General features: G+C 39.8%; 1 protein-coding gene and 1 long non-coding RNA gene across 2 annotated transcripts in view; one reads left to right on the top strand and one right to left on the bottom strand.

The window, feature by feature from the left end:
* The first annotated feature begins 1,543 nt into the window (after nt 1–1,543).
* The window catches only part of AMOTL1 (angiomotin like 1), a 173,033-nt gene continuing 156,271 nt past the window's right edge, over nt 1,544–18,305 (top strand). Inside the window, exons 1-4 of the mRNA XM_060018092.1 lie at nt 1,544–1,675; nt 8,040–8,149; nt 10,632–10,673; nt 18,110–18,257. Coding sequence (XP_059874075.1) covers nt 18,183–18,257 — 75 coding nt within the window. The 5' untranslated portion in view covers nt 1,544–1,675; nt 8,040–8,149; nt 10,632–10,673; nt 18,110–18,182. The remainder of the gene's footprint in view (nt 1,676–8,039; nt 8,150–10,631; nt 10,674–18,109; nt 18,258–18,305) is intronic.
* Nucleotides 3,257–18,305, bottom strand: part of LOC132429595 (uncharacterized) — a 40,272-nt gene continuing 25,223 nt past the window's right edge. The window contains exons 2-4 of the long non-coding RNA XR_009520359.1: nt 5,817–5,940; nt 4,109–4,213; nt 3,257–3,374 (exon numbers count right to left, since the gene is read on the bottom strand). This is a non-coding gene — a long non-coding RNA (uncharacterized lncRNA). The remainder of the gene's footprint in view (nt 3,375–4,108; nt 4,214–5,816; nt 5,941–18,305) is intronic.

Below are 18,305 nucleotides of genomic sequence, written 5' to 3'. Positions count from 1 at the left end.
AGTGCCTCTTGTATTGCATAAGACCCAGGGGCTCATGCTCTCTGCAATTGCCTTGTTTACCAGATGGTGACTTTAAGAATTCTCAATGTATATAAATATCAAATCACTATGATGTACACTATGATGAACACATACAAAACTACAACGATGTTGTATGTCAATTATGCTTCAATTTAACAAAAAGTCCTGAACAGATCTGTTCTAGAAATCTGGAACAGAAGAGGCTGTCGGACACCATTTATTCTCTATCTACTGAGCACCTGCTGTGTGCTACTCTCTGTGCAAGGCTCTGAGGAGTCTATGATCAACCGAATAAAAATGCCCCCTGCCCTTTTTTGATCTCAACATTGATGAAACTCTGCTCCTCTTCTATGTTTCTCACTACTTACACCCTGACTAGAAGACTTGCAAATCCTTCTACAAGCCATGTTGACATTTCTTAAATCTCTGAATTCAAAAACCCCTTTCTAATGTTGGAACTGAATATCTCCATCTCAACAGAAAGATAATTTTTTTCTTGTTTTATCCTCTCTGGAGTGAAGCTTGACACAGGAAGATCCCCAAAGCCTCAAAATAGTTCGGCAAGAAATTGGACACATGCCTAGGGACCCCAAGTCGCTGTACACTCTCCTGAAGTAGAGATGTGATAGAAAGGGCAGTCAGATGCTAAGCTCAACCCTCTGCCCTACTTCCAACGGAGGTCACAGCCATTACCATGCCTTGTCCTGGCACCACAGCCAGAAGGTCTGCCCAAAGTTTAGCCCAAGGGCATGACATCAAGCAGAGGTGCCTGGCTTCCTGGGTAGCTTCACATGACCTTGAATCCCATGTTACAAATCTAATTGCTCCAGCCTCACCTTTAGCTTACAAAAGAGAAAATTCCTGACTTAAACAAATGTCTCTTTCCCCAAATTTGGTGAAATGTGGGCACGTTATGAGCTAATATATTAATGTTACAAATGACCCCAAATGAGTTGAGTGATACCACAGGCAATAAAAAGAAAATAAAAATAGGTCGCCTTCATTAAAGAGACTGTCAACTTTCCTTTCATACAGTGACTCATTCCCTTTGCAGAACTGAATACTTTCCCCTCTGCAAACTCCAGACCATCACCTATTTGTCATCTTTGTAGGCTTACAAATCACCAGGTCTGCAAATCTCTCAGCACAGTGATCCTTTCCAGCTTCTTACTGCTCCTCGTCCTGCCCGAAAGATCTTTGCTTCTTCTCTCTCCCCTCCTTCCCCAAGAATGTTTACCCCTCAGACGCTTAAATACCTGTTTTCCTTCCTTAGAATGTTGGATTCTTGGGAGATAATGATATGACTTAGGGAAATAAGTGTGTGGTTTCCCCACCCCTGGTGCTGGTGAAGGCGGTTAGTGCTTCCGGACTTTCTGAAGCTCTTTGAAAACAACAGGGCAAATCAGATTCCAAAGCTTCACCTTCTGAAGGCTGAGCGTGTCTGGGCAGCGGCTGCATGATTTGGATGGAGTCATCACTGGCGAGGTCGAGCTGACTCAGCCAGGAAGCACTTGTTGCTCTTCTAAACTCCACGGCACCAGAGATGAAGTCACCTTTCTTCTTTTAAAAGCAACAGATCTGCCCTGTGAGTCCCTGTCACGTCTGCGGGAACTCAGTGTTTTTTCCACAGCTGGGCACCAGGACCTTCTCTCAGGTAAGAAAGCTTCTCTTTAGTGGGTTTCCATTCAGGAAAGCTTGATTGTGGGGGGGGGGGGGCACTTTTTAGGGCACCTCAGGGTAAAGTTGGAGTTGGGTCAAGGGACGTTCTGGGTGAGAACAGCTGGTTCCCAGGCAGCTGGTACCCACCTGGTGGGCTGGCAGGCCCTGGGCTGAGTGACCACTCAGCTCGGGCTGCAGTGGCATGGAAATCTAACCCGGGCTTGGTTGCAGGTGTCTGTTCTAACAGTGGGACAATGAACCCTTTGGTGAAGCAGCTAAAAGTGGTCTCCTTAGGCTGGGGCTGTCCTACCTGTTTTGCCTCCCTACAACGGGCTTTGTGTTTTGGGTAGAACCCTTAGAGGGTCTCATGATAAAGGCTGATGTATAGGAAAGCAGCAGCTCTCTGGAGAGCCTTCATTTGCTCATTCACCGGCTTGAATTCTTCCCTTCTTCCTCAGAGTGTAGCAGGGACAAAGGCCCAGCTTCTTTGTCCTGACACGCAGGGACCTTGTGTAAACCATGGCTGTGCTCTCCTGTGGGGCAGAAGCGTGCAAACACATCTTAGAGCCTGTCCATGCGAGTTCTAAGTTTTGGCGTGTGTGCGTGCGTGTGTATGGTCGACCTGTGGTCCTAGGGGCCCCTGAAATCTCCCTGCCGCACTTTCTATGAGCTATATGAATCACTGCCACTAATTGAATCATACAGCTCTTACGAGCTCTGGAAGTCTCAGTAAAGACATCTTGGTGATGATGGAGGCGCCTACAGGGTGATAAATGGCTTTTGAGAGAGTCGAATCACAGTAAAGTGAAAACACTGAGAATTGCAGGGTCCCTTTATAACCTGACACAGAACCCTATCCCACACAGGATTCAGTGCTTTCATCTATAACCTCTGAAGGGAACAAAGAATTTCATTGAGATAAGAGATGCTTGTTTTGTTTTAAATGCAACTGCACACTGGCTGCCAGCGCCTGCTTACTCATTCATCTCAAACTTGGCACATCCAGAATTTATCCTTACCTGAACTCTGCGGAACCTCCCCCCACCCCCGTGTCCCCCAGCTACGTGAAAACATCTGGTTGTCCACGACAGATTTCTGGACTTCAACCTTGACCCTCCTTCACCCTCACATTCCCACATCTAGTGTGGCAACACATCCCACAGATTCTGCCTCCATGAGATCTCTCAGATACATCCACTCTCCCACTTCCATGGCTACTTTAAGCCCTTATCACCTTTTCCAGGAATACAGAAACCTCTTATCCCAGCTTCCTCTCTCCAGCCTCATCTTCCCGGGGCAGCCAGAGTGATGATTCTACAATGACTGATTGGCACCTGCACGATCTGATCCATCACTAGTCTGTTGATCTGTCTTCTTAATAGGCCTGAAAATTTTTCTTGCCTACCCATCCCACCACCCTACCTTGGTCCGTCCCACCAGCACTCTTTGCCTGAGTTATTGCAATAGCCGCTTAGCTGACCTGCTACCAGGCTCACTCCCTTCCTAGTATAAGACACTTCAAGCTTCTTATCTTCCCAAGAATTTTTTTAAAATTTTATTTATTTATTTTTGGCTGCGTTGGGTCTTCGTTGCTGTGCGCCGGCTTTCTCTAGTTGCAGAGACTGGGGGCTACTCTTCGTTGCGGTGTACGGGTATCTCATTGTGGTGGCTTCTCTTGTTGCAGAACACAGGCTCTAGAAAAGAGGGTTTCAGTAGTTGTGGCTCGCGGGCTCTAGAGCACAGGCTCAGCAGTTGTCACGCACGGGCTTAGTTGCTCCGTGGCATGTGGGATCTTCCCGGGCCAGGGCTCAAACCCATGTCCCCTGCATTGGCAGGCGGATTCTTAACCATTGCGCCACCAGGGAAGTCCCTTCCCAAGCTTTTTAAGGATGTTTCTCATAAGAGCAGAACTTGAAACACTTATTACCCTATCTGGGGTTTAGAAGCATTAGCATTTCTAGGACTCGTGTGGATACTTCAAGGAGGGAGGCAGAGAGAATGGGGGGAGATGGGAGATGTATATTGCAGTGGAAAGATGGCTTGAAGAATACATAACGCTCAGGCCCTGGAACCATGCAGGTCTGCATTGGAATCCTATCTCCCTACTTCCTAGTGTGGCTTTGACCAAATTGGTAAATTTTCTTAAGACTCATTTTCCTCAACTATGAAATAGAAATAATAATGCCTATTTCTCTGGGTGAATATGAATTAAATGAGAACATTTATGAAACACAGCCATTACGAGTTTTTAGTTCCTTTCCTTCTTTCCTTCTCTTTTACAACTTATAATCTCTATCATATATCTTGTAAGTATCCGTGTGTGTATGTATGTATCGAGTTTTGGCAAGGTGGGGAGGAGTGGCAAAGAAATAGGTGAGAACTCTCTCAAGGAATTTGCGATTTACTTAGAGAGGTAAAGCAAACTTACCTAGTATGAAAACATCGATAAAAAAAGCATTCTGCCATTGTCATGTGGACAGTCCCAGTTGAGTACATAAGTGGGAAGAGCTTGAGAAAACAGGTCTGTGAATACCTGCAGACAGAGTGTAAGTAGATTTATATCAAACAATTTTAGATTTAGGCTCTTTGGGGACTTAAAAATCATTGGCCTCTCTTATGTTGAAGTAAAACTTTCCAGAAGGCTTTCCACTTTTAGAGTGATTTAAGGACATATACATTAGAGTTTAAGTGACTTTACTCATTCATTCATTCATTCATCAAACACTTATTGAACACCTACTCTGTGCCAATAGGTCCTCTATTATACTCTTCCATGGGACATGGATAATTCTCCTCTTCTTGAATCAGGGATAGCCTTAGAGACTTGATGATCAATAGGATAAGAAGAAAGTGACCTTCGGGGACATCCATAGCTAGGTTCTCAGGAGCTTTGCAGCTTCCGCCTGGTTTTCCTGGCCCACTCACTCTGGGGGAAGCCAACCACCATATAAAGTCATGTGGTGGTAACCTGGCTCTCTGGGGCGGGGGGATCCCCCTGATTTGCAGTGTTTACCAGTTTTTATTCTATAAATACTCCCTCCCACCATGGTTGATTTCAAGCTACCAAAGTGACAGCACTGAATGCAGGGTTGGAAAGAAATACACAGAATCAGTTCTTACAAATTTGTACAAACCAGTTCCAGTGCATGATGGCCAGTTACCCTTGAGGCCATCATCCTGTGAGAACACCCAACCTAACTAGACGGAGAGGCTCCATGGAGAGAAGCCCAACCAGCCGCAGATTTTCCAGCCATTCAGATTTAGGCTACAGGAAAAAAGCCTACAGACGACTCCAGACTCAGCCACTATCTGACTGCAGCTGTATAGAAGATCCTGAGGGAGAACATGTCAGCTCAGTCCAGTCACCCCACAGCATTCTCAGAGATGTGACAAGTCATATTCTCTAGGTTTAGAGGTGGTTTGTTACACAGCAAAAATAACTGGAACAAGGTGGTATTCTTGTTTATCCAGAAGGCAACCCAGATTAAGCCTCCAAGGGTGTGGAGGGGTAGAGGGATCTATCCAGAGAATTCTTTGTCCACGCATATTCTCAGGCCTCAGACCACTGAGGAAGAAAGCGTTTCATTTAAAAAGGCCTGGGACTTCCCTGGTGGCACAGTGGTTAAGAATCCACCTGCCAATGCAGGGGACATGGGTTCATGCTCTGGTCTGGGAAGATGCCACATTCTGTGGAGCAAGTAAGCCCATGCGCCACAACTACTGAGACTGCGCTCTAGAGCCCATGAGCCACAACTACTGAGTCTGCGTGCCACAACTACTGACGCCCGCTTGTCTAGAGTCTGTGCTCTGCAACAAGAGAAGCCACCGCAATGAGAAGCCTGTGCACTGCAACAAAGAGTAGCCCCTGCTTGTCGCAACTAGAGAAAGCCCGCTGGCAGCAACGAAGACCCAGTGCAGCCAAAAGTAAATAAATAAATTTAGAAAAATAAATAAATAAAAAGGCCTGAGAAAGAGACTCAATGACTTTACTAACTAGTTTTACCCTTATAATTAAATCAGTGAAAGAAATCTCTCTCTCTCTCTTTCTCTCACCTCCCCCCACCCCTCATCATCTCCCCCATCACTTCCCCATCTAACTCAACTCACATAAAACTCTGCTGGGATATCTCCCTTACCTGCTCTTTGGGCTCTGCTCCGTCCTCCACATGGAATTTGCTGGGAGAAGCAGGCAGACAGAAAAAACATGAAGTCAAGGAAATGCCCAGAGTCCAGAGCCCTGGAGGAAAGCAACTGAGACCCCTAGAAAAGAGCAGCCAAGAGGAGAATTTAAAAACAGGCTCTAGGGCTTCCCTGGTGGCGCGTGGTTGAGAGTCTGCCTGCCAATGCAGGGGACACGGGTTCGTGCCCTGGTCCGGGAGGATCCCACGTGCCGGGGAGCGACTGGGCTTGTGAGCTGTGGCCGCTGGGCCTGCGCATCAGGAGCCTGTGCTCCGCGACCGGAGGGGCCACAACAGTGAGAGACCCGCGTACCGCAAAAAAAAAAAGAAAAACAGGCTTTAGTGGAGACACAGGGATTAGTGGTCAAAGCATGAGGCATTTTTTTTAAGCAACTTTATTATTATTATTGTTTAATTTTATTTATTTTTTGGCTGCTTGGGTCTTCATTGCTGCGTGCGGGCTTTCTCTAGTTGTGGCGAATGGGGGCTACTCTTCATTGCGGTGCGCGCAATGAGAACATTGTGGTGGCTTCTCTTGTTGCGAAACACAGACTTTAGGTGCGCAGGCTTCAGTAATTGCAGCGCACGGGCTTCAGTAGTTGCAGCGCGTGGGCTCAGTAGCTGAAGCACGCGGGCTCTAGGTCACAAGCTCAGTAGTTGTGGTACACGGGCTTAGTTGCTCCAGGGCATGTGGGATCTTCCCAGACCAGGGCTGTAACTCGTGTCCTCTGCATTGGCAGGCAGATTCTTAACCACTGCTCCACTAGGGAAGTCCCAAAGCATGAGTTTTGAAATCAGATGACCTGGGTTCCAATCTGGATCCTGACATTTTCTATTTGGTTGACCCTGGAAAGTATCTAGACATCTCTCTTCTCGGTTTTCTTTATCTTTTTAATATTCTTTTTTTTTTTTTTTTTAATTTATGGCTGTGTTGGGTCTTCGTTTCTGTGCGAGGGCTTTCTCTAGTTGTGGCAAGCGGGGGCCACTCTTCATCGCGGTGCGTGGACCTTTCACTATCGCGGCTTCTCTTGTTGCAGAGCACAGGCTCCAGATGCGCAGGCTCAGTAGTTGTGGCTCACGGGGCCCAGTTTCTCCGCGGCATGTGGGATCTTCCCAGACCAGGGCTCGAACCCGTGTTCCTTGCATTGGCAGGCAGATTCTCAACCACTGTGCCACCAGGGAAGCCCTTCTTTACCTTTTTAAATTGAAGTATAGTAGGTGATTAACAATGTTGTGTTAATTTCAGGCGTACAGCAAAGTGATTCAGTTATACATATGTATATCTATTCTTTTTCAGATTCTTTTCCATTATAGGTTATTACAAGATATTGAGTATAGTTCCCTGTGCTATACAGTAGGTCCTTGTTGTTTATTTTATGTAGTAGTGTGTATCTGTTAATCCCAAACTCCTAATTTATCCCTCCCCCACCCCCTTGCTCCTTTGGTAAACATAAGTTTGTTTTCTATGTCTGTGCATCTGTTTCTGTTTTGTAAATAAGTTTATTTGTGTCACATTTTAGATTCCACATATAAGTGATATCACATGATATTTGTCTTTCTCTGTCTGACTTACTTCACTAAGTATGATAATCTCTAGGTCCATCCATGTTGCTGCAAATGACATTATTTCATCCTTTGCTATGGCTGTCTTCTCAGTTTCTTCATCTTTAAAATTTGGATAATAATGCCATCTCACAAAGTTCTTGTGAAGATTAACTGAGATGATGCCTAATACCTGGGGCTGAATAAGTAGCAGTCAACCTTAGTAGTAGTGATAGTATTGGAGTCATACTAGTTTACTGTTGTCACAAGTCCCATAGTCACAGGCTCTTCACAGGCCCAGAGATTCAGTCAGTCAGTCACACTACAGGTGACCAAGATTCAATAAGTACTTAAGTCAGACCAAATATCTATATTCTGAATGTTTATTCTACTGCCAATTTTCTTCTCTTATTGTCCGCCAAATATATTTCCAAAGGCTTTAAAAGCATGACTGTGCATTATTTCTCCTGTATCTTAAGCAATATGAATTAAAACCATATTTTCTTATTTCTTGTGAGTCCTCTTCTTACCTTCTACTGTGTAGCAGGTAGTTGAGTAGTTCAGTGATCAATACATTTTAACTATTATTATTTTTTAAATGCTGTTTAAGAAGAAATTGAAGTTGGGTGACTTTTGCAGGAATCCTGTGCCCAGGGTGCTCCAGAAACGTCAAGTTTACCATTTTGCAGATGGCATCACTGCGGTAGGACAATCAGGTTGAAGGATAACGTGATACTTGGGAGCGAAGTGTGAGTGTTAAGTTCTCCTGCTTTATTTATATTTTGTGAATACGAGTTACTAAAACTTTAATCTATGAATTGACGTTAGGCAGACTTGTCTCATTAAATTTATGATTGGTCTAGTCATGTGGATTTTTTGAACAAAGAATAATGCAAACATTCAGACTGTTAAAGAAAAGCTGATTTGCATACTTCTAAAAAGCGTTTCTAATAAAATATTTATTGATTCACAAGTGTGTGCCCACTTCACCCAGCGTCCCCAGTGTCAACATTTTGTGTAACTGTAGTACAATATCAAAACTAGGTAATTGACATTGGTACAATCCATAAACCGTATTCAGATTTTATCAGTTATATGTGTACTCATTTGTGTATATGTGTATAATTGTATGTAATTTTGTCATGTTTATTTCAGGTAACTATCACCACAATCAAGATACAAAACTGTATCATCACCACATGGCTCTCTTGCACTATCCCTTTGCATCCATCCCCCTCATCCCTAACCCTTTGAAACCATTAATCTGTTGTCCATCTGTATAATTTTATTTCAGGAGCATTATATAAATGGAATCATGAGTATTTACGTGCATGAGATTGACTTTTTCCACTTGGCATAATTTTCTTAAGATCTATCCAAGTTGTTGCATGTATCAATAGTTGGTTCTTTTTTTACTGTTGAGTAGTAATCCACAGCATGGTTGTAGCAAAGTTTGTTTAATCTTTTGCCCATTTACCCATTGGAGGATATCTGGGTACTTTCCAGTTTGGGACTACTACAAATAAAGCTGCCATAAGCATTTGTATGCAAGTTTCTGCATGAACATGAGTTGTCATTTCTCTGGGATAAATGCCTGAGAGTACAATATCTGGGTCTCATGGTAAGTCCATTTCTAGTTTTAGGGTGAACGGAAAACTCTTTTCCAGAGTGGCCATAACTTTTTCATTACCACCAGCAGTGTGTAAGTAATGGAGTTTCTCTGCATCCTTGTCAGCATTTGGTGTTATTACTATTTTTTTATTTTAGCCATTCTGATAGTTGGGTAGTGATAACATATTGTGATTTTAATTTGCATTTCCATAATGTCTAATGGTGTTGAACATTTTTTTTTTCATGTGCTTCTTTGCCTTCTATATATCTTCTTCAGTGAAATGTCAAATTAATGACTTCTGCCCATTTTCTAACTGGATGCTTTGTTTTTTTTATTGTTGAGTTCTGTGAGTTCTTTATATATTCTAGATAAGCATCTATTTTTCAGATGTTTACAAACATTTTCTCCTGCATTGTAAATTTGTACATCATCCTCTAAATAAGGTCTTTCAAAGGGCAAAATTTTAAATTTTGATGAAGTCCAATTTGTCAATATTTCCTTTTATAGGTTGTTCTTTTAGAGCAAAGAATAAAAACTTTTTGCCTAGTCCTAGTTCTCAAAGATTTTCTCCCATTTTTTCCTAAAAACCTATAGTTTTACATTTAGATCTGTAATCCATTTTGAGATAGATTTGTGTAAGTCGAAGTTTAGGTCAAAGTTAATTTTTTTTGCTTAAGTATGTTCAGTTGCTCTAGCACCATTTATTTAAAAGGCTATCTCTCCTTCATTCTGTTGGTTTTGAACCTTTGTCAAAAATCAAGTGAGTGGGGACTTCCCTGGTGGTCCAGTAGCTAAGACTCCGCACTCCCAAAGCAGGGGGCCTGGGTTCGATTCCTGATCAGGGAACTAGATCTCACATGCCACAACTAAGAGTTCTCACACCACAATTAAAGATCCCACAGGCCGCAACTAAAGACTCTGCAGGCCGCAACTAAAGATCCCACATGCTGCAACTAATACCCGGCACAGCCAAAAAAAAAAAAAAAATATATATATATATATATATAAAAATATATATATAAAAATTATATGGTGATCTATCATCAAAAATTATTTAAAAAAATCAAATGGATGTATTTGTATGATTCCGTATGTGGGTTTTCCATTGTATCCCATTGATCCATGTGCCTATCTGACAATACCACACCATCTAGGTGACTAAATCAAAAGCTATATAGTAAACCACACACCAGGCAGAGCGATTTCTCCCACGTTAGTGGTCTCTTTCTAAATTGCTTTGGTTATCTTCAGGTCTTTCACATTCCATATAAGTTTTACAAAATGCTTGCCTATGTCTACAAAAACCATGCTGGGATTTTGATAGGAATCTTGTTAAAGATGTAGTTTAATTTGGAGAGAAGACATTTTTACTAAGCTGAGTCTTCCAGTTCTTGAATGTGGAAAATTTCTGTGCTATTTAGGTCTCCTACGGTTTCTTTCATCAGTACTTTGTAATTTTCAGCATGCAGATTCTGTACATGCTTTGTTAGGTTTATAACTAAGTATTTCATTTTCTTTGGAACAATTGAAAATGGTATTGCATTGTTAAATTACCTTTTTCATGTATACATTTAGTATATAGAAATACAATGACTATTTTTCTTCTCTTTTTCCCCCAGCTTTATTGAGGTATGATTGACAAATAAGAATATATATTTAAGGTAAACTATGTGCTATTTTGATATACACACACATTGTGAAATGATTATGATAATCAAGCTAATTAACATGTCAGTCAGCTCACATAGTTACCATTTGTGTGTGTGTGTGTGTGTGTGTGTATTGTGAGAACATCTGAGGAGATTATTCAAGATCTTACTCTCTTAGCAAATTTCAAGTGTACATTATTAAACTATTGTCACAATGCTGTACATTATGTCTCCAGAATGTATTCATCTTATAATTGAATGTTTGTATCCTTTGATCAATATCTTCCCAAAACACAATTAAATGTTCTGTGTTGATATTGAATCCTATAATCATGCTGAACTTGCTTACTAGTTCTGGGTTTTTTTGTTTTGTTTTTTATAGATTCCTTGGGATTTTCTACAGAGATCATCTGCAAATAGAGATTGTTTTAATTTCCCCTTTCCAATCTGTATGACTTTTATTTCTTTGTCTTGCTTTATTGTGCTGGCTAGAACTTTCAGTTCTATGTTGAGTAAGAGTAGTGAGACAGACATCTTTACCTTGTTCCCAATCTTAGAGGAAAAGCCTTCAGTCTTTCTGTCACCATTAAGGATAATGTTAAGGGGGGTGGTGGTGGTGGGATGAACTGGGAGATTGGAATTGACATATATACACTAATATGTATAAAATAGATAAGTAATAAGAACCTGCTGTATAAAATAAATAAATAAAATTAAAAAAAAAGAACAATGTTAACTGTAGATTTTTTTTCAGGTACTCTTGATCAAGTTGGGAAAATTTTCCTCTATTCCTAGTTTGTTGAAAGTTTGCATCATGAATGAGTGTTGAATGTTTTTAAATGTTTTTCTGCATCAATTGATATGATCATATGTTTTTTTTTCTTTAGCCTGTTGATAACGGGGATTACATTTGAATGATTTTTAAATTTGAGCAAGCTTTGCATATCTGAAATAAATCCCACTTGGTCATGTATATAGTTCTTTTCTATAAAGAGCTGCTGGATTCAACTTACTGATATTTTTTGGAGAAGTTTTGCATCTCAGTTCCTGAGAGTTATTGATTTGTAGTTTTCCTTTTCTGTACTGTCTTTGTCTAGATTTGGTATCAAGGTAATACTGGCCTCATAAAAAGAGTTGCAAAGTGATTCCTTCTCTGTATTTTTTGGATATGATTATGTAAAATTGGTGTTAATTCTTTAAATGCTTGATAAAATTCTCCAGTGAAATAGTTTGGATATAGAGATTTCTTTTGCAGGAGCTCTTTAAGTATAAATTCAATTTTTATAATAATTGTAGAACTATTCACATTACTTATTTCAGCTTGACTGAGTTTTCATTGTTTATGGTTTTCAAGGTATTAGTCCATTCCTTTGATGTTGTTGAACTTAAAAGTGTAAAATTGTCCATATATTTCCTTATTATCTTTTTAATGGCTACAGGATCTGTAGCAATATCTCCTCTTTCATTCCTGATGTTGGTAATTTGTGTCTTTTTTTCTTTTTATCTTTATCAGTCTAGCTAGAGGTTTACTGATCTTAGTGATTTTTTTTTCTCATAACAACCAGCTATTTGTTTTACTGATTTTCTCTATTGTGTTTCTGTTTTCAGTTTAATGTATTTCTGATGTTATCTTTATTATTTCCTTCCTATCTCGTTTCTTATTTCTGTTATTTTTAAACTCTATATTTTGCATTTGTTTTTTTTAAATAACTTCTATTTCTTTGCTTGGATTTTATATTTTTTCATTTGTTTCAAGAGAATTTGTAATTATTTATTGAAGCATTTTTATAACAGCTGCTTTAAAAATCCTTGTCAGAAATTTCCAACAGCTGATTCACCTCAATGTTGGCAATGGTTGATTGTCTTTTCTCATTCAAGTTGTGTTTTTCTTGGTTCTTGGTATGATGAATGATTTCCAATTATATTTTGGACATTTTGGATAACATGTTAGGAGACTCTTGATCACACTTAAATATTTCATTTTGGTAGCAGTCACCCTACTTAGACTTTTTTTTTTTTAATCTTTATTGGAGTATAATTGCTTTACAATGGTGTGTTAGTTTCTGCTTTATAACAAAGTGAATCAGCTATACATATATCCCCATATCTCTCCCCTCTTGCATCTCCCTCCCTCCCACCCTCTGTATCCCACCCCTCTAGATGGTCACAAAGCACTGAGCTGATCTCCCTGTGCTATGTGGCTGCTTCCCACTAGCTATCGGTTTTACTTTTGGTAGTGTATATATGTCCATTCCACTCTCTCACTTTGTTCACCTTCCCCCTCCCTGTGTCCTCAAGTCCATTCTCTAGTAGGTCTGCATCTTTATTCCCATCCTGGCCCTAGGATTTTCATGACCATTTTTTTTTTAGATTCCATATATATGTGTTAGCATATGGTATTTGTTTTTCTCTTTCTGACTTACTTTACTCTGTATGACAGACTCTAGGTCCATCCACCTCACAACAAATAACTCAATTTCATTTCTTTTTATGGCTGAGTAATATTCCATTGTATATATGTACCACATCTTCTTTATCCATTTATCTGTCGATGGACACTTAGGTTGTTTCCATGTCCTGGCTATTGTAAATACAGCTGCAATGGACATTTTGGTACATGACTGTTTTTGAGTTATGGTTTTCTAAGGGTATGTTCCCAGTAGTGGGATTGCTGGGTCATATGGTAGTTCTATTTTTAGTTTTTTAAGGAACCTCCATACTGTTCTCCATAGTGAATGTATCAATTTACATTCCCACCAACGGTGCAAGAGGGTTTCCTTTTCTCCACACCCTCTCCAGCATTTACTGTTTGTAGATTTTTTGATGATGGCCATTCTGACTGGTGTGAGATAATATCTCATTGTAGTTTTGATTTGCATTTCTCTAATGATGAATGATGTTGAGCATTCTTTCATGTGTTTGTTGGCAATCTGTATATCTTCTTTGGAGAAATGTCTGTTTAGGTCTTCTGCCCGTTTTTGGATTGGGTTCTTTGTTTTTTTAATATTGAGCTACATGAGTTATTTATATATTTTGGAGATTAATCTTTTGTTGGTTAATTCATTGGCAAATATTTCCTCTCATTCTGAGGGTTGTCTTTTTGTCTTGTTTTTAGTTTCCTTTGATTTGCAAAAGTTTTTAAGTTTCATTAGGTCCCATTTGTTTATTTTTGTTTTTATTTCCATTTCTCTAGGAGGTGGGTCAAAAAGGATCTTGCTGTGATTTATGTCATAGAGTGTTCTGCCTATGTTTTCCTCTAAGACTTTTATAGTGTCTGGCCTTACATTTAGGTCTTTAATCCATTTTGAGTTTATTTTTGTGTATGGTGTTAGGGAGTGTTCTAATTTCATTCTTATAGATGTAGCTGTGAGAGCTTTACTTCTTCTTTTCTGATTTGGTTACCTTTTATTTCTTTTTCTTCTCTGATTGCTTTGGCTAAAACTTCCAAAACAATGTTGAATAATAGTGGTGAGAGTGGACATCCTTGACTTGGTCCTGATCTTAGTGGAAATGCTTTCAGTTTTTCACCATTGAGGACGATGTTGGCTGTGGGTTTGTCATATATGGCCTTTGTTATGTTGAGGTAAGTTCCTTCTATGCCTACTTTCTGGAGGGTTTTTAACATAGTGGGTGTTGAATTTTGTCGAAAGCTTTCTCTGCATCTATTGAGATGATCATATGGTTTTTCTCCTTCAATTTGTTAATATGGTGTATCACATTGGTTGATTTGCATATAAGGAACAATCCTTGCATTCCTGGGATAAACCCTACTTGATCATGGTGTCTGATCCTTTTAATGTGCTGTTAGATTCTGTTTGCTAGTATTTTGTAGAGGATTTTGCATCTATGTTCATCAGTGATATTGGCCTATAGTTTTCTTTCTTTGTGACATCTTCATCTGGTTTTGATATCAGGGTCATGATGGCCTCATAGAATGAGTTTGGGAGTGTCCCTTCCTCTGCTATATCTTGGAACAGTTTGAGAAGGATAGGTTTTAGCTATTCTATAAATGTTTGAAAGAATTCGCTTGTGAAGCCATCTGGTCCTGGGCTTTTGTTTGTTGGAAGATTTTTAATCACAGTCTCAATTTCAGTGCTTATGATTGGTCTGTTTATAGTTTCTGTTTCTTCCTGGTTCAGTCTTGGCATGTTGTGCATTTCTAAGAATTTGTCCATTTCTTCCAGGTTGTCCATTTTATTGGCATAGAGTTGCTTGTAGTAATCTCTCATGATCCTTTGTATTTCTGCAGTGTCAGTTGTTACTTCTCCTTTTTCATTTCTAATTCTATTTATTTGAGTTTTTTCCCTTTTTTTCTTGATGAGTCTGGCTAATGGTTTATCAATTTTGTTTACCTTATCAAAGAACCAGCATTTAGTCTTATTGATCTTTGCTATTATTTCCTTCATTTATTTCTGCTCTGATCTTTATGATTTCTTTCCTTCTGCTAACTTTGGGGATTTTATCCTTCTTTCTCTAATTGCTTTAGGTGTAAGGTTAGGTTGTTTATTTGAAGGGTTTTTTGTTTCTTAAGGTAGGATTGTATTGTTATAAACTTCTCTTTTAGAACTGCTTTTGCTGAATACCATAGGTTTTGGGTCATCATGTTTTCATTGTCTTTTTTTTTTTAGGTATTTTTTGATTTCCTCTTTGACTTCTTCAGTGATCTCTTGGTTATTAAATAGTGTATTGTTTAGCCTCCATGTGTTTGTATGTTTTACAGATTTTTTTCCTGTAATTGATATCTAGTCTCATAGCGTTGTGCTCGGAAAAGATACTTGATATGATTTCAATTTTCTTAAATTTACTGAGGCTTTATTTGTGACCCAAGATATGATCTATCCTGGAGAATGTTCCATGAGTCCTTGAGAAGAAAGTGTATTCTGTTTTTTTTGGATGGAATGTTCTATAAATATCAATTAAGTTCATCTTGTTTAATGTATCATTTAAAGCTTGTGTTTCCTTACTTATTTTCATTTTGGTTGATCTGTCCATTCGTGAAAGTGGGTGTTAAAGTCCCCTACTATTGTGCTACTGTCGATTTCCCCTTTTATGGCTGTTAGTATTTGCCTTATATATCAAGGTGCTCCTATGTTGGGTGCATAAATATTTACAATTGTTATATCTTCTTGTTGGATTGATCCCTTGATTATTATGTAGTGTCCTTCTTTGTCCCTTGTAGTAGTCTTTGTTTTAAAGTCTATTTTGTCTGATTGAGAATTGCTACTCCAGCTTTCTTTTGATTTCCATTTGCATGGAATATATTTTTCCATCCCCTCACTTTCAGTCTGTGTGTGTCCCTAGGTCTGAAGTGGGTCTCTTGTAGACAGCATATATATGGGTCTTGTTTTTGTAGCCATTCAGCCAATCTGTGTCTTTTGGTGGGAGCATTTAATCCTTTTACATTTAAGGTGATTATCGATATGTATGTTCTTATTACCATTTTCTTAATTGTTTTGGGTTTGTTATTTTAGGTCTTTTCCTTCTCTTGTGTTTGCTGCCTAGAGAAGTTGCTTTAGCATTTGTTGTAAAGCTGGTTTGGTGGTGCTGAATTCTCTTACCTTTTGCTCGTCTGTAAAGGTTTTAATTTCTCAGTCGAATCTGAATGAGATCCTTGCTGGGTAGAGTAATCTTTGTTGTAGGCTTTTTTTCCCTTTCATCACTTTCAGTATGTCCTGCCACTCCCTTCTGGCTTGCAGAGTTTCTGCTGAAAGATCGGCTGTTAGCCTTATGGGATTCCCTTGTATGTTATTTGTTGTTTTTCCCTTGCTGCTTTTAATATTTTTTCTTTGTACTTAATTTTTGATAGTTTGATTAATACGTGTATTGGCATGTTTCTCCTTTGATATATCCTGTATGGGACTCTCTGCACTTCCTGGACTTAATTATTTCCTTTCCCATATTAGGGAAGTTTTCAACTATAATCTCTTCAAATATTTTCTCAGTCCCTTTCTTTTTCTCTTCTTCTTCTGGGATCCCCATAATTCAAATGTTGGTGCGTTTAATGTTCTCCCGGAGGTCTCTGAGACTTTCCTCACTTCTTTTCATTCTTTTTTCTTTATTCTGCTCTGCAGTAGTTATTTCCACTATTTTATCTTCCAGGTTACTTATCCGTTCTTCTGCCTCAGCTATTCTTATATTGATTCCTTCTAGAGAATTTTTAATTTCATGTATTGTGTTGTTGTTCATCATTGTTTTGTTTGCTCTTTAGTTCTGCTAGGTCCTTGTTAAACGTTTCTTTTATTTTCTCCATTCTATTTCCAAGGTTTTGGATCATATTTATTATCATTATTCTGAATTCTTTTTCAGGTAGACTGCCTTTTTCCCCTTCATTTGTTTGGTAGGGTGGGTTTTTACCTTGTTCCTTCATCTGCTGTGTGTTTCTCTGTCTTCAGTTTGTTTAACTTACTGTGTGGGGTCTCCTTTTTGCAGGCTGCAGGTTTGTAATTCCCATTGTTTTTTGTGTCTGCCCCCAGTAGCTAAGATTAGTTCATTGGGCTGTGTAGGCTTCCTGGTGGAGGGTACTGGTGCCTGTGTTCTGGTGGATGAGGCTGGATCTTATCTTTCTGGTGGGCAGGTCTGCATCTGGTGGTGTTTTTTGGGGTCTCTGTGACCTTATTACAATTTTAGGCAACTTCTCTGCTAATGGGTAGGGTTGTGTTCCTGTCTTGCTAGTTGTTTGGCATTGGGTGTCCAGCACTGTAACTTGCTGGTCATTGAGTGGAGCTGGGTCTTGGCGTTGAGATGGAAATCTCTGGTAGATTTTCACCATTTGATATTATGTGGAGCTGGGAGGTCTCTGGTGGACCAATGTCCTGAACTCGGCTCTCCCACCTCAGAGGCACAGGTCTGACTCTTGGCCGGAGCACCAAGACCCTGTCATCCACATGGCTCAGAATAAAAGGGAGAAAAAAAGAAAGAAAGAAAAATAAATAAAATAAATTTATTAAAATAAAAAATAATTATTAAAAATAAAAAAGAATTTAAAAAGTAATAAAAAAAGAAAGAAAGGAGAGCAACCAAACCAGAAAACAAATCCACCAATGATAACAAGTGCTAAAATCTATACTAAAACAAACAAACAAAAAAACAGAAAAAAAAAATGGACAGACAGAACCATAGGACAAATGGTAAAAGCAAAGCTATACAGACAAAATGACACACAGAAGCATACACATATACACTGATAAAAAGAGAAAAAGGGAAAAGAAAAATATATATCTTTGCTCCCAAAGTCCACTGCCTCAATTTTGGGATGATTTGTTGTGTATTCAGGTCTTCCACACATGCAGGTACATCAGGTTGATTGTGGAGATTTAATCCGCTGCTCCTGAGGCTGCTGGGAGAGATTTCCCTTTCTCTTCTTTGTTCTCACAGCTCCCGGGGCTCAGCTTTGGATTTGGCCCTGCCTCTGTGTGTAGGTCACCTGAGGGCATCTGTTTTTTCCTCAGACAGGACGTGGTTAAAGGAACAGCTGATTCGGAGGCTCTGGCTCACTCAGGCCGGGAGGAGGGAGGGGTACGGATGCGGGGCGAGCCTGCGGCGGCAGAGGCCGGCGTGACATTGCACCAGCCTGAGGCGTGCCGTGCATTCTCCCGGGTAAGTTGTCCCTGGATCACAGGACTCTGGCAATGGCGGGCTGCACAG

The sequence above is a fragment of the Delphinus delphis genome, chromosome 8 (assembly GCF_949987515.2).
Source record: "Delphinus delphis chromosome 8, mDelDel1.2, whole genome shotgun sequence".
In the NCBI taxonomy this organism is placed as follows: Eukaryota; Metazoa; Chordata; class Mammalia; order Artiodactyla; family Delphinidae; genus Delphinus; species Delphinus delphis.
Note: the sequence above shows the minus strand (reverse complement) of the source record. Positions and strands in the feature narration are given on the sequence as shown.